Genomic DNA, 14090 nt, shown 5'->3' on the forward strand with positions numbered 1-14090 from the left:
CTGACCCCTCCCCCGCTCATGCTCTGTCTCTCTCTCTCTGTCAAAAAATAAATAAAAACATTAAAAAAAAAAGAAAAAGAAAAATGAGAGGAAATTCGAGGTGGATTTTGACCTGCTAGTGTAGAAAGTTTCCAGTGGTTCTGTTGCATGTTGTTTCTTTTTGGTGAAGACAGCAGTGGATTTGGGTCAGAAGACCTCTGATTCTCATCTCTGTGATTTAGCTAGTTAGCTAAATCACCTTGGGCATGTCACAAAACTTCTGTTGAGTTTTTAGTTGTGCAGTGGGTTGTTACGAGGCTTAACTGAGAATGTAAGATGTGGGTGAAAGTACCTTTTTTTGTTTTAAGTTTATTTTGAGAGAGAGAGAGAGTGGGAGGGGCAGAGACCTAGAGAGAGAGAGAAAATCCAAGCACACTCCTCACTACCAGCACAGAGCCCAAAATGGGGCGCAGACTTACAAACCGTGAGATCATGACCTGAGCCGAAACCAAGAGTTAGACACTTAAATGACTATTACCTGTTAGCTTAACTGACTATTAACTTGCCACCCCAGGCGCCCCTGAAAGCGCTTTTTAAGAACCATGTGAATCCGCAGCTCTGGAGCTAGATGTAGGGTGGTAGAAAGTCCAGTTGTTTAAACTAGGATGAGAACCTCTGCTTTGCTTCTGTTCACTTATGATTATTTCTTGTTTCATTCATTTGTGTTTAAGAACTAGGCTTTATAGGATGCGACTAATTTCTCAATTTCAGTAGCGCCTTGGTTTACATTGCCATAAGAAAGGCATCGTTGACCTAGAGTGAGCTGGACGTTTTTCTTTATTCTCCTGTTTCTCTTTTTGTAATTCCCTTCTATTTTCTTCTATCTTCTGGCTGTCCAGACAGCCCTTCACTGTAAGTACTAGAATCAAATGAATTCTTCCTTAATGGGGGAATCAACTTGATGTACATTTTAACAGCATTACAGAATTCAACATATTAGATAGAAGTAGTCGATAGCTTAATCTCTAGGCTAAAGGAGTTAGGCAGGTGAAGTAAGTGAATGAAGCCAGATGTAAGACAAAAAGGTTGGGAGAGGGAGGAGGAGGAGGAGGATCTGGCGGACCGGAAGCACGTGCACTGCTAGTTTTCACCATGTCAGCATGTGGGTCCCGTTTGCCAGATTCTCTGGTTTTTAATACACTGTACTGGCCAAAGGAAGCATGTCTGTACCAGCAGTCTGCCAGCTTATTACATATGCTCTGTGACTTTGCTACTCCAAGCGTGGTCCAGCCTCAGCAGCAGCACTCCTGGGAGCTTGTTAGAGCAGAATCTCAGGCCCCACTCCGGGCCGCTGAGTCAGAATCTGCATTTTAATGAGGCACTGCTCCATTTTTCATGAAAGATGCTTCCTTCACCTATAGGTTTATACTTCACTCTGCTTCAGAAAAAAAATTCAAACTTTGAAGAGCTTGTGAGTTAGATAACTCTGATTGTAGCAAAGGGAACTAGTTTGGACCTTACTGATACCTTCCTCTCCCGGCAGTATGCGACTTTCTGGGTGCAGAAGTTGAGATTTGAGCCTAGACCTGTGCTCTGTCCTCTCAGGATGGACAGTTTTCTTGCCTGGTCTTGGGAACTAGGGAGGTTTTTAGGCACATGCTTGTAAAATGGCTAGTAGTCCTTTGGGAACTCCTTTTCTGTGTCCTTCCTCTAATACATTACTTGTCCCACATCTTTGAGCCTCTATTCTTGTATCTTCTTAACTGATCATCTGATACGATTGACTGATTTTGTTTTGTTTGAAGACGTTCATTATCAGCTTATCAAATTTTTATTTGTTAATAGAGTATCAAAAATAATGTCAAAGCTATTTGAAAGACAACATGCATCTGCAGTAGAACTATTTAAGTTTTTACTTTGTGTTCTTATCCTTTCTTCCTTGTGTATACCTGTTTGTATAGTTACATTCAGCTGACAGTTTTGTGTCCTTTCCCCCTCTCTGTATGAACTTTCTGTACATTATATCCAAGTTTTTACTTTGCTCTAACAAACACCTTTAGTTACTTTTGTTGTTTTTTGTTTAAGAATATAATTCCAGAGGTGCCTGGTGGCTCAGTCAGTTAAGTGTCCAACTCTTGTTTTGGCTCAGGTCATGATCTCAGTTCGTGAGTTCGAGCCCCATGCCGGGCTATGTGCTGACAGTGCAGAGCCTGCTTGGGATTCTCTCTCTCCCGCTCTCTCTCTTGCCCCTCTCCCACTCGTTCTCTCTCTTTCTTTCAAAATACATAAATAACATTTAAAAAAAGAATATAATTTCAGACATGGTTTTGCAGTTGATTGTCATTACTGGTTTTATAAATTGACAGTGAACACTGAATTGGCGAATATTGAACCATTGCTCCCAGAGAAAACATAGGTTAGAACCCTGTAAGCCTCTGTCCAGACATTTTCATTGAAGATAATTAAATAGCCAGGTGCCCCATGACTTCAGATTTTAGTTTGCAAGTAATCTTGACAATTATAGTATGCATTAAGTAGTGCCAATAACAGATGAATTTAAAATTCCTTTTACATGGAAAGCATCTAATAAGTATAAAATAAATCTTTCACAAATGAAAGTTTTCGCTACCACTTTGCCAAATACTAGGATTTGCTTTTTAATGTTTTATTTATTTTGAGAGAGAGAGCATGAGTGGGAGAGGGGCAGAGAAAGAGGGGGCGGGGACAGAGGATCTGAAGCAGGCTCTTCACTGACGGCAGAGAGCCTGATGTGGGGCTCGAACTCATGAACCGTGAGATCGTGACCTGAGCTGAAGTTGATGCTTAACCAACTGAGCCTCCCAGGCACTCCAGGATTTGCTTTTTATAGTTAAAAATTTTGCTGTTTACATTAAGAGGCCTGCCTTATGACTGAGTATTTATTTATTTATTTATTTATTTATTTATTTATTTATTTAAAGTGCGATCCATACCAATGTGGGGCTTAAACTCATGTGACTTCCGAAATTAAGAGTTGCAGTCCCTACTGACTGAGCAGTGAGGCCTTAATTTTTATTTTTAATGTTTATTTTTGAGAGAGAAAGAGGAGGGAGTGCAAGCAGGGGAGGGGCAGAGAAAGAGAGGGACAGAAGATCTAAAGCAGGTTCTGTGCTGACAGCAGAGAGCCGGAAGAGGGGCTTGACCTATTAACTGAGATAATCACCTGAGCCAAAGTCAGACACTTAATGGACTGAGCCATGCTGGTGCCCCTTAATTTTTTTATCACTAAAAAGGATGGACAATTTCTGATGTGGGCTATATATTTTTTTTCTTCCTCTCAAATGTTTTTTGCCGTTTTATCTATTTAGGTATATGATACTCATATACCTAATGCAGAGTTTTATATATGTTATAGGTATTTCTTATATTTATACAAAAGCAAGCCTTTATCCCCAATTCTATTATTTTCTGTTAAATTTCTATTTAATTTAGTTTATATTTGTTATTTAGTTGAATCTGGATTTCTGTGTAATTTTTTTGATTACTTCAATCCTGGTAAGTTTATTACCTTCCTAAGGTTCAACTAAATTAAGTATGGTTTTTAGAAGTTATTTCCTGGGTGCCTGGTTGGCTCAGTCAGTTAAGTGGCCGATGTTGGCTCATGTCATTATCTCACGGCTTGTGGTGCGAGCCCTGCTTTGAGCTCTGTGCTACGCGTCAGATCAAAAGAATGGAGCCTGCTTCAGATTCTGTGCCTTCCTCTCTCTCTGCCCCTCTGCTTGTGCTCTCTCTCTGCCTCTCAAAAAGTGAATTAAAAACACTAAAAAAATTTTTTAGAAGTTACTTCCAAGTGATTTGTTATTAATAATAGTTAAAATACTTAACTATTTACTATAACTTTTTCAATTAACTATATGTATTAATAACGTACTGAGGTTGACTTAAACATGAGTTGTATATAATGTAATCAGCACTATTCCAATCTGTATTCTTGAGTTGGGGTGCTAATGATTGCTTGTAACTGAGCATCTGTGTTTATCCATTTTTCTTAGTTATTGGTGGGTCTTAGCTTCTGTTTAGTAAATCTAAGTTCACCTTTTTTTTTTTTTTAATTTTTTTTTTTTTTTTCAACGTTTATTTATTTTGGGACAGAGAGAGACAGAGCATGAACGGGGGAGGGGCAGAGAGAGAGGGAGACACAGAATCGGAAACAGGCTCCAGGCTCTGAGCCATCAGCCCAGAGCCCGACGCGGGGCTCGAACTCACAGACTGCGAGATCGTGACCTGGCTGAAGTCGGACGCTTAACCGACTGCGCCACCCAGGCGCCCTAAGTTCACCTTTTCACTTATAATTATAACACAAAAGAAATGATTTGTGGATTTTTTACTTCATTTTAACTCTTTAGGTGATATATCAGTTGTGTGCGTGCTCTGATACATCTGGTCCTACTATGAGGTACTTGAGAACCAGCCAGGATTTCTTATTTTCACAGTTGCAACATTTACCTTTTTCTAACAAAGGTAGGACATTATTTTCCCATATTGTTACAACAATTTGTGAAGTGTATGTGATTTTATTATATAACATTCAGGGTAGCAGTTACAGTATTTGTGGAATTCCGTTTCATTTTGTTACTTTGCTTTTTTTCGTTATTTTGGGTTGCTTTTGTAATTTGTCACTGAGAAGCCTCATGTTCTAGCTGCTGGCATAAAGTTATTTAAAAATAGCTTGTCAGGGATGGAATTTGATCCTTATACTACCAAATAAAATTTTAAATTGTGTTGAAGAGATAAGAAAATATTTATCTGAGAAGATTCTGGAAATTTAGATTTTTTGAGTGACGGTGTTTAATTAAAATGTCTTGTTTTACTTTTGTTTCTTGTGTACGTATTGAAACCACTTGAGATCTTGAAATGAGAAATAGAAAGCTAAGTATAGTTGGAAATAACTGAGTTTATTGACCTGACCAACGCAATCCCAGGCTACCTCTCTTTTATAGGATTCTACTTTATATAATTTTCTTTCTGATCAATTTGTAACAATTTCTGAATTCGATTTATATCTAGACAGTTACAGTCCATGGAGTTTTTTTTAAGTTTTTGTGTTTTTTTTTTTTTTTTTTTTGTATTTACGTTCTGGGAAGTGTAAGCTCACGGATTTCGTAATAAATTTTTATTACTAGGAATTATCTGCTTCTAATCCACGTTTTAGAGTGATGAAATGAGAGAACTTTGGGAATTATCTATGACAAACATTTTTCGCTTCATTTTCATAATAAGCATGTCTTATTTTTAATTCTACGATCTTGTTTATATTATAAGCTTTTAAGCACCCTCCTTTATACCTAATTAGAAAGAAAGTTAATGCTTTGTCTCTTACTGTATCTGTATTTTAAAATCAACCTAGTTTTAAAAAAAAAAATGAGTTTTGCTTGTTACTGTGGTGGTAGGGGTGGTGGTGTAGTACTATTTGGTGTGTTTTATGTTTATACTGTTCGAATTTAGGACTTTAAATCAGGCATATTAAAAATAGTGGAGTCAGAAACTTGTATAAGTGATTCCCAGTCCTGATTTTAGGTTTCATTTTTGGTTTGTTTCTGGAAGTGTTTCAGTGTGCGGCAGAGTGGGGAGGGGCTCAGTCTTTCGCGACAGCACTTCGCCTACGGCTGCCAGGATGTGCTAAGTTCTTCTCCTCTTCTTGGTGCTGATGCGTGTCCTTGTCCTTTTCTTGATGAACTTGAGATGCCCCCCCTGCCCTTGGAGACTTTGAGCAGGCCGCACACTACACTGCTTTTGTGGAGTGAAGCCACACACCTCTCAGTTCATGTCCCGTGTGAGCTTGGAGTGCTTGGTGAGGTGCCCTTGGTGGCTGTGCCTCAGCTTTCTCATGCTCTTGGTCACCTTGTAGCCCTTTCTGAGGCCCACAGCCGTAGGGTAGCGCAGGGCTGCGGCTGCTATGCTGTGAAGACCAACCCTAATTATATGTGAAATCACATGTCCTGGATTATCTTAAAAGAGATCATAAAATTATGCATTGGGTATTTGTTTATGAAATAAAAGTCAAACTGCATATTAGGGCTTTTTTTTTTTTTACAAGTTATATATTTGAGAATTAGTGTTTGTTTTAAGTATGAAGTCTGTGTTAATGTCAAAGTAGGACAGACTTAGAATTTTACAGATAAGTGTGAAATTATCCTGTAATGGAAAATTGATTCTCTTTTGTTCTTCATTTGCTTTGGCTCATCTTTATAGACATGGACGTGCTTATTTTTTTTCTCTTAGCATCTGTTTTTGCTTTTTTAATTTTCTTCCAGGGTGATAAATTATTATGATGCCAAGTTTCATAAATATGGAGTCTGTTACGTGAGCAAATACCTGATGAGTTAAGAAATTTAGATCTGTTACAATCCTGTTATTATACTCTAGGAAACTAAACTCATGTATTTAACTTGCAGAGTATGAAATGTCTATGCTTGAACCAGATGTCACGGCTAATGAAGACTGCCTCAATAGAACTTACGGGTAACTTCTCTGAATCGTCAGCGGTCACATACCAGAGCCTCCTACATCTCTTACTGGACGACATGCCTGTGAGACCGTATTCAGGTGAGTGTGTACATGTTGCCATTTGTTCTCTTGTGCTGCTGACTGGTCTGTGTGAAGGCATGCGCCGCAGTCTTGCGCTTAGCGTGTGATTGAGGCTAAACAAGTTCTTTCCGTCTTTAGAATTTTTTCCTTAAAACGCAAAATTTTTAAATTCATCCCATAATTGCTATTTGATTATTGTTTTGAAGCATCCACATTCTGCTATATTCAAATATTCAGTGGAGTTTGCCACACTGAGCCAGGATGACCAAGGTATTTAATGTGTGTTATACATGCAAATTAAACATAAGCTTTTCTAATCATCGCATTGGTGGGAATGGGTCTTGCCTCTTTGGGAGTTCTGATTATCCTCTTTACAATGGTGAAGTGGATCTCCTGGGGACAGAAAGAATTAGATGAATGTTGGTAAGTTCTCATCATCTTTGCATTTCAATTCTGCATTTGCAGAGGGCTCTCTGACCTAGCAACAGTGATCTAGAAAAAAAAATACCTTGTTATTTCCAAATAAATTTTATGAGTATGTTGTTGTTTTTCCTGATCTGTTATTATTGATGCTCTAACAGATGGTGAAGGAGGAATAGAAGATGAAAATAGGTCTGTCTCTGGGTTCCTTCACTTTGACACTGCTACAAAAGGTAAAACCCTTTGAATCTATAATAAATTTATAGGTATCTATTAAATTGCTTAAATTTGAAGAGATAATTATGACGCCTGTATCTGCAAATTCTGAACTGGTATAGAAGAGCTATAGAAAGGATTAGTTGTCATGAATGAATGGGAAAAAAATGTTTTTGCAAATGGATGTATTAGAAATAAAATCACATTTAGATTTCAACACAGTTTTCCATTTCTGGGCTTAACATCCTTTCTTTCTTCTCCCCCCCCCCCCACCAACGTTGATTTATTTGTTTTGAGAGAGAAAGTGCGAGCGTAAGCTGGGAGGACAGATAGAGAGGGAGAGAGAGCGAATCCCAAGCAGGCTCCAGGCTCAGCACAGAGCCTGACTCGGGGCTCGATCTCACTACCGTGAGATCATGACCTGAGCCAAAATGAAGAGTTGGACGCTTAACCGACTGAGCCCCCCAGGTACCCCCTCAACTCCCTTTATTGAACCTAGCACTGTCTTTGAGAGGGAGCTGAGTACAACGGTTTGCTCTTCTCCTCACCGTCCCAGATAAAATTGAACCACTTTCTATTTTTTCTAGTACGTCGAAAGATTCTAAGCATTCTTGACTCGATTGACTTCAGTCAGGAGATCCCTGAGCCTTTGCAGTTGGATTTCTTGATCGGGCCCAGATCGAGCAAGTTATTGCTAACTGTGAACACAAGAATTTACGGGGACAGACAGTCTGCAATGTCAAGGTAAGGATTGTTTTAAAGTGTGTGCAGTATCAAGTGGTTTAGACTTTGAGTCCTCAGACAAAAAGGGAACCATGCAATTGTCTTCTGATAAGGGTATTGGTTTATTGGACTGTGGTTTTCACTTTTCCAACAGCAGGGAAATGAAACAGAATAGGCGACACTAGCTTTACCTCTTTAAAAGGTTCCCCGTCACCTTCCTGATAGTAGTCATGCCACCTAGCTATGGAATGGTTTTACTCTCTACCAGGTAACTGGTAATGGTCTCACTAATAGGAAGAAGATATCCAAGGGCATTTGCGCCAACTTACCTGCCACAGAGGCTCCTTGGTCCCACTCAGTAATGTGAGGGACACCTAATGTTTTTGACTGGAGACCGAACAGAGTCACTTATAGATATATATAGAGGTATCCAAAACTGTTTCCACTAAGGCAGTTTATAGTAATTGCTAGAGGTTATTATTCTGAATGGTCTGATTTTTCACATCTTTTCTCATTTCTGTAGCTTCTTCATAGAGTCCTTGTAGCTGAAGTAAATGCCCTCCAGGGTATGGCAGCCATAGGACAGAGACCTCTCCTGATGGAGGTAAGCCCTATTGAGAACTTGTTAGTTTGAATCTTCTACCTATTTAACTGCCAGTTAGAAGACAAAACTGTAAATTGACTTGTAGTTCATCAGTTAGTAAACTACTTGAAATTAAACCTTAATGGAATCTTCCATTTTGACTTTAAAACTTGTAAACTAAACTGAAGTTAATATCTGGATGCCAGAGTAAATACGTTTTTTTTTCTGCTAGGCTAGTTTAGGATTTGCAACCTGTCCATATTGTGTATAGACTTCCCTTGTTCTCTGTCGGTGAGGGAAGAGAGAGTGGTTTTTCATCACAGGTGGGGAGCAGTGGGTAAGAGGTCAGGTGAGAAGAACCACACACATGGAAACACAGGTGTGTTGTTTGGCTAGGCCAAAGCAAGAAGCAAAGAAATAAAAGATATGTCAGGGAGACATGCCCTTGAACTTGAGTTTTAGGCAATTCCAGTGCTCTAGAGTAAGTGTAAGTAGATACTACAAAGAAAATGGGGTTAAAAAACCCCTACCACCTCTGCTGACTGGCATGCATGTGGAAGGTTTCCTAAAATATACTACAGATGTGTTCAGGTTAACTGACAGAATAAATAACTCTTGAAAAATAGGACTCTGTTGGGGTACCTGGCTGACTCAGTTGATGGAGCGTGCGACTCTGGATTTCAGGGACGTGAGTTGGAGCCCCACATGGGTGTAGGGATTACTAAAAAAGATAAAGTTAAAATTGGACCCTTTTGGTAAAAGACATTATGCTGCACATTTATTAATCTTGTGGTTCAATTTCTGTGGCTTTAGGAAATCAGCACTATACTTCAGTATGTGGTAGGAAGAAACAAGCTGCTGCAGTGTCTTCATGCAAACGGCACGTGCTGGAGTCATGGAGGCAGCTGGTCGAGATTATACTGACAGCTTGTCCCCAGGACCTCATTCAGGCAGAGGATCGGCAACTGATTATCCGTGATATCCTACAAGATGTGCATGATAAGGTAACGTACTTCCTAAATTGCTTCCTGAACTTCCTTACTTCCTAATTACTTCCCGTATTGCTGAACAGATCTTTATATACTACTTAAAAAACACAGTTTCCCACCATCCTTTTTTTCCCCTTTTATGTTAGGAATAAATAGAGTTGTGTATTGCCAGTGTTAAGGCGATCCTTGAGAAAGTCTTCTGTACAGTAATGGCTCTCAAACCAAAGTATGTACTCACATACGTAGGGAGCTTTTTAAAAATACACGGATGGATCCCACCCCGGACATACTGAATGGGACACTCTGGTGGGTGACCACTTGTGTGAATTTACATTAAAGACCTCTCTAAGGAATCCTGATAGGAATCCCTTCTGGTTAAGAACACACGTTCCGGGGGCGCCTGGGTGGCGCAGTCGGTTTAAGCGTCCGACTTCAGCCAGGTCACGATCTCCCGGTCCGTGAGTTCGAGCCCCGAGTCGGGCTCTGGGCTGATAGCTCAGAGCTGGAGTCTGTTTCCGATTCTGTGTCTCCCTCTCTCTCTGCCCCTCCCCCGTTCATGCTCTGTCTCTCTCTGTCCCAAAAATAAATAAACGTTGAAAAAAAAAAAATTAAAAAAAAAAAAAAAAAAAAAAGAACACACGTTACCAGTATCATATTTTAAATTTTCTATATTAGCTTTTATTTTCTTTGATCAATGACATTCCATTCTTCTATTCTTAAAGGTAGGTGAAAGCTCAGTGTATATAAACCTGTTAATGACTGTAGCTGATTTGTCTTTCTGCTTTAAGATACTAGATGATGAAGCAGCGCAGGAGTTAATGCCAGTGGTAGCAGGTGCCGTGTTCACCTTGACTGCTCACCTAAGCCAAGCCGTTCGCACTGAACAGAAGCAACCATTAGTCTTGGGACCCGGAGAGACCCATTACGCTTTTATGCTCGATAGCTCGTTCGCTTCGTCACCTTCCTCCAGCAGAGAACCCGGTGGTGGGTTTTGCTTCTATGGAGACTCTTCGCTTCACATCATATTGAAGAAAACTGTTAGACTTCATTTTGAAGACAGGTTTTTTCATCTAAATTTCTTACAAATCACACCTTTGTGTTTGTTTTAACTTTCATTTGAAACAGGGTTTGTACTCTGTATCTCCTTAGGTGGCGGATTCCAGCGAGTGAGGACACACCTGTACGGCTCTTTGTTGTATTACTTACAGATCGACCAGAGACCAGATGAACCAGACACATTAGAAGCAGGTAGAACCAGATAGATTTCTAATCTTTTCTGTCTCAGAGATTTTAGAGATTCTGTTGTAGAGATTAAGTTACAAAAAAAACCCGTTTTCCGTCTTCTGGCTAAGTAAAGCTGTAATAAATGAGTCTTTATGGAATCATGAAAGCACTTATGTGAAATCGAGGAAGAATGTGTAGTTTTTAAAATTAAGACGATAGTACATGAGTACTATAAAAAAAAACCCCTCAAATACCACTTTAGCTTGTATGCGTTTTTAATTCCCTCTCTTTCTCTCTGGTCCCACTGAACAGTCTGCTGTACATAGCGTGTACATGTCTTTCTCCCCTTTGCAGAGCATCACGGTGCATATCTAGTTGAATCTTTTCAGATGTCTCCGTTGTTCTGTAATACGGAAGTAATGTTTATTTAACCATTTGCATTATCATAGACACTTCCATTGTTTCTATTTTTACTGTCACAAATATGCTGCATCAAATGTTCCGTTATATGCCTTTGTATTTTTCAAGAAGAATGCTTCATGGTAAAATTTCCATGTGAAAGACTATGCGCATTTTTATTTTAATAGATTCTACCAGAGGCGCCTGGGCAGCTCAGTCAGTTGAGCATCTGACTCTCGATTTCAGCTCATGTCATGATCTCACAGTTGTGAGATCTAGCCTCACGCTCAGCGTGGAGCCCGCTTAAGATTCTCTTGCTCCCTCTCCCTATATCCCTCCCCCACTTGTGTGAGTGCTCTATGAAAAAAAAAAGAAAAAAGCTCCTACCAAATGGCTTTCTGCCAGTCTAAACCCTCATCAATAGTGTACCTATATCTTTTTGTACTAATGTGAAATTTTTCTTTTTTTTTTTTTTTTTTAATTTTTTTTCAACGTTTATTTATTTTTTTGGGGGACAGAGAGAGACAGAGCATGAACGGGGGAGGGGCAGAGAGAGAAGGAGACACAGAATCGGAAACAGGCTCCAGCTCTGAGCCATCAGCCCAGAGCCCGACTCGGGGCTCGAACTCCCGGACCGCGAGATCGTGACCTGGCTGAAGTCGGACGCTTAACCGACCTGCGCCACCCAGGTGCCCTGAAATTTTTCTTGAATAAATTCCAAGAGGTAGAATTCTTGGTCAAAGGTAATGGCCTATTTAAAATATTGATAAATCCCACTTCTAAAATAAATTAGCATTTAAAAAAAATTTTTTAACATTTATTTATTTTGAGAGACAGAGTACAGGTGGGGGAGGGGCAGAGAGAGACGGAGCCACAGAATCCAAAGCAGGCTGCAAGCTCCGAGCTGTCACACAGAGCCCGTTGCGAGGCTCGAACTCACAAACCATGAGATCATGACCTGAGCCGAAGTTGGACACTCAACTGACTGAGCCACCCAGGCACCCTTAATTAGCATTGTTAATTAAGAGTAATAATCTGGACTTTTTGGTCTCCAGATATGAAAATGTTTTTAGCCATTCAGTAAATGAATGTATAATACTCTACACCAGAAATGTCCTGCTATTTAAGAACTTGTCATAAGCATCTTTTGATAATGGACTTCCGATACCCGTCTGAGAACCTTTATGAGTATTTGCTGTTTTGTACACAGATTCTTAAAAACCACTCTGTGTGTAAGACCCAGATTATCTCATATTATTCTTTACTGGCTAATATTTTTACATATCTTTCTAAGGAGATAATATAGCCAAATGATGTATTTGTAGAAATGGCCTACCCACTTAAACAAAGCACAAAAATTTTTTAGGATCATTCAAAAGAATAGTTCAGAGAAGCTTTTTAAACAGAGAGAAGCTTTTCTTAAGAGATAATAATGGGGATTCCACTCTCTACTCCTCCCCCTCCAACACACCTCTCCATTTTCCTCTTGTCTGAAAATTTTTAACATTAGATTTAGTGGAATTGGCAAAGTCACTACTTAACCACTAGGTAGAGCTCTACAACATACTTTTTTTTTTTTTTTTTTTTAATTTTTTTTTCAACGTTTATCTATTTTTGGGACAGAGAGAGACAGAGCATGAACAGGGGAGGGGCAGAGAGAGAGGGAGACACAGAATCGGGAAACAGGCTCCAGGCTCTGAGCCATCAGCCCAGAGCCTGACGCGGGGCTCGAACTCACGGACCGTGAGATCGTGACCTGGCTGAAGTCGGACGCTTAACCGACTGCGCCACCCAGGCGCCCCTACAACATACTTTTTATAAGGCGTCATTATCAAGATGAAATAAAGTGGTGTGACCACAAAAGAAAATTCTCCTTTGTTTTTTAATTTTCAAATGATGTATTTTTTAATTTCATCCTTTAATTAGTTTTTTTTTTTTACCACTTAATTGCTGCTTATTTTGACTTATTTTACTTATTTTGGGGGGGCCAGGGCTCAAGTGAGCAAGGGCAGAGAGAGACAGAGAGAAAGGGAGGAGAGAGAGAGAGAAGCGGGGCTCACACAGGGCTCATGTTTTTGCCCGAATCAGGGCCTTGAACTCACCTGATGTGCCATTTGAACTCACGAACCGTGAGATCATGACCTGAGCCAAAGTCAGATGCTGAACGACTGAGCCACCCAGGTGCCCTATTTGGACTTATTTTAAATAGCAAGCACTGTATTTCCTAGACACTAGTGTTTTTAAGTTTCAAGTTAGAAATACTAAATTTAATAAATATTTATTGATACCTACTTTGTATGTGTATGTGCATGTTTTGACATGGTACTACTTTCTATTTTATTTTAAAACAGGAACTGAATTTTTTTTTTAAAGTTTTTATTTATTTTTGAGACAGAGAGAGACAGAGCATGAACGGGGGGAGGGGCAGAGAGAGAGAGAGGGAGACACAGAATCCGAAACAGGCTCCAGGCTCCGAGCCGTCAGCACAGAGCCCGACGCGGGGCTCGAACTCACGGACTGCGAGATCATGACCTGAGCCGAAGTTGGAGGCTCAACCGACCAAGCCACCCAGGCGCCCCTGGAACTGAACTTTTAATGTCTACATACTTATTTTCCATACCTCTTTTACTTTATTTTAACATAACTATGTATACTGGATACCGGGCAGCTATTTTTCCTGTTTTGTGTAAAAAGAATCCTACTCACAGAGACGAAATGACTTGCTTATCTGTGGCAGATCTGATATTAGAAATCAGTTTTCCTTGATTTTTTTTCTCAAGTTTATTATTTGAGAGAGAGCATAGCATGCACATGGGGGAGAGTCAGAGAGGGAGAGAGAGAGAATCCCAAGCAGGCTCCTCCTCACTGTCAGGGTGGAGGCTGATGTGGGGCTCAGACCTCACAATTCGTGAGATCATGACCTGAGCTGAAAGTGGGATTCTGAGCCAGCTGAGCCACCCAGGTGGCTCAGTTTTCTCTATTTTAATAGA

General features: G+C 39.9%; 1 protein-coding gene across 1 annotated transcript in view; it reads left to right on the top strand.

Moving 5' to 3' along the window:
• NUP205 (nucleoporin 205) overlaps positions 1–14090 on the top strand; it is an 85616-nt gene that overhangs the window by 42355 nt on the left and 29171 nt on the right. Inside the window, 14 exon segments of the mRNA XM_030308506.1 lie at positions 4365–4479; positions 6414–6430; positions 6432–6473; positions 6475–6514; positions 6517–6564; positions 7128–7199; positions 7770–7844; positions 7847–7926; positions 8429–8509; positions 9302–9359; positions 9362–9492; positions 10266–10508; positions 10510–10537; positions 10627–10725. Of these exon segments, the coding sequence (XP_030164366.1) occupies positions 4365–4479; positions 6414–6430; positions 6432–6473; positions 6475–6514; positions 6517–6564; positions 7128–7199; positions 7770–7844; positions 7847–7926; positions 8429–8509; positions 9302–9359; positions 9362–9492; positions 10266–10508; positions 10510–10537; positions 10627–10725 (1129 nt within the window).

Source organism: Lynx canadensis, chromosome A2, assembly GCF_007474595.2.
Source record: "Lynx canadensis isolate LIC74 chromosome A2, mLynCan4.pri.v2, whole genome shotgun sequence".
Lineage (NCBI taxonomy): Eukaryota > Metazoa > Chordata > Mammalia > Carnivora > Felidae > Lynx > Lynx canadensis.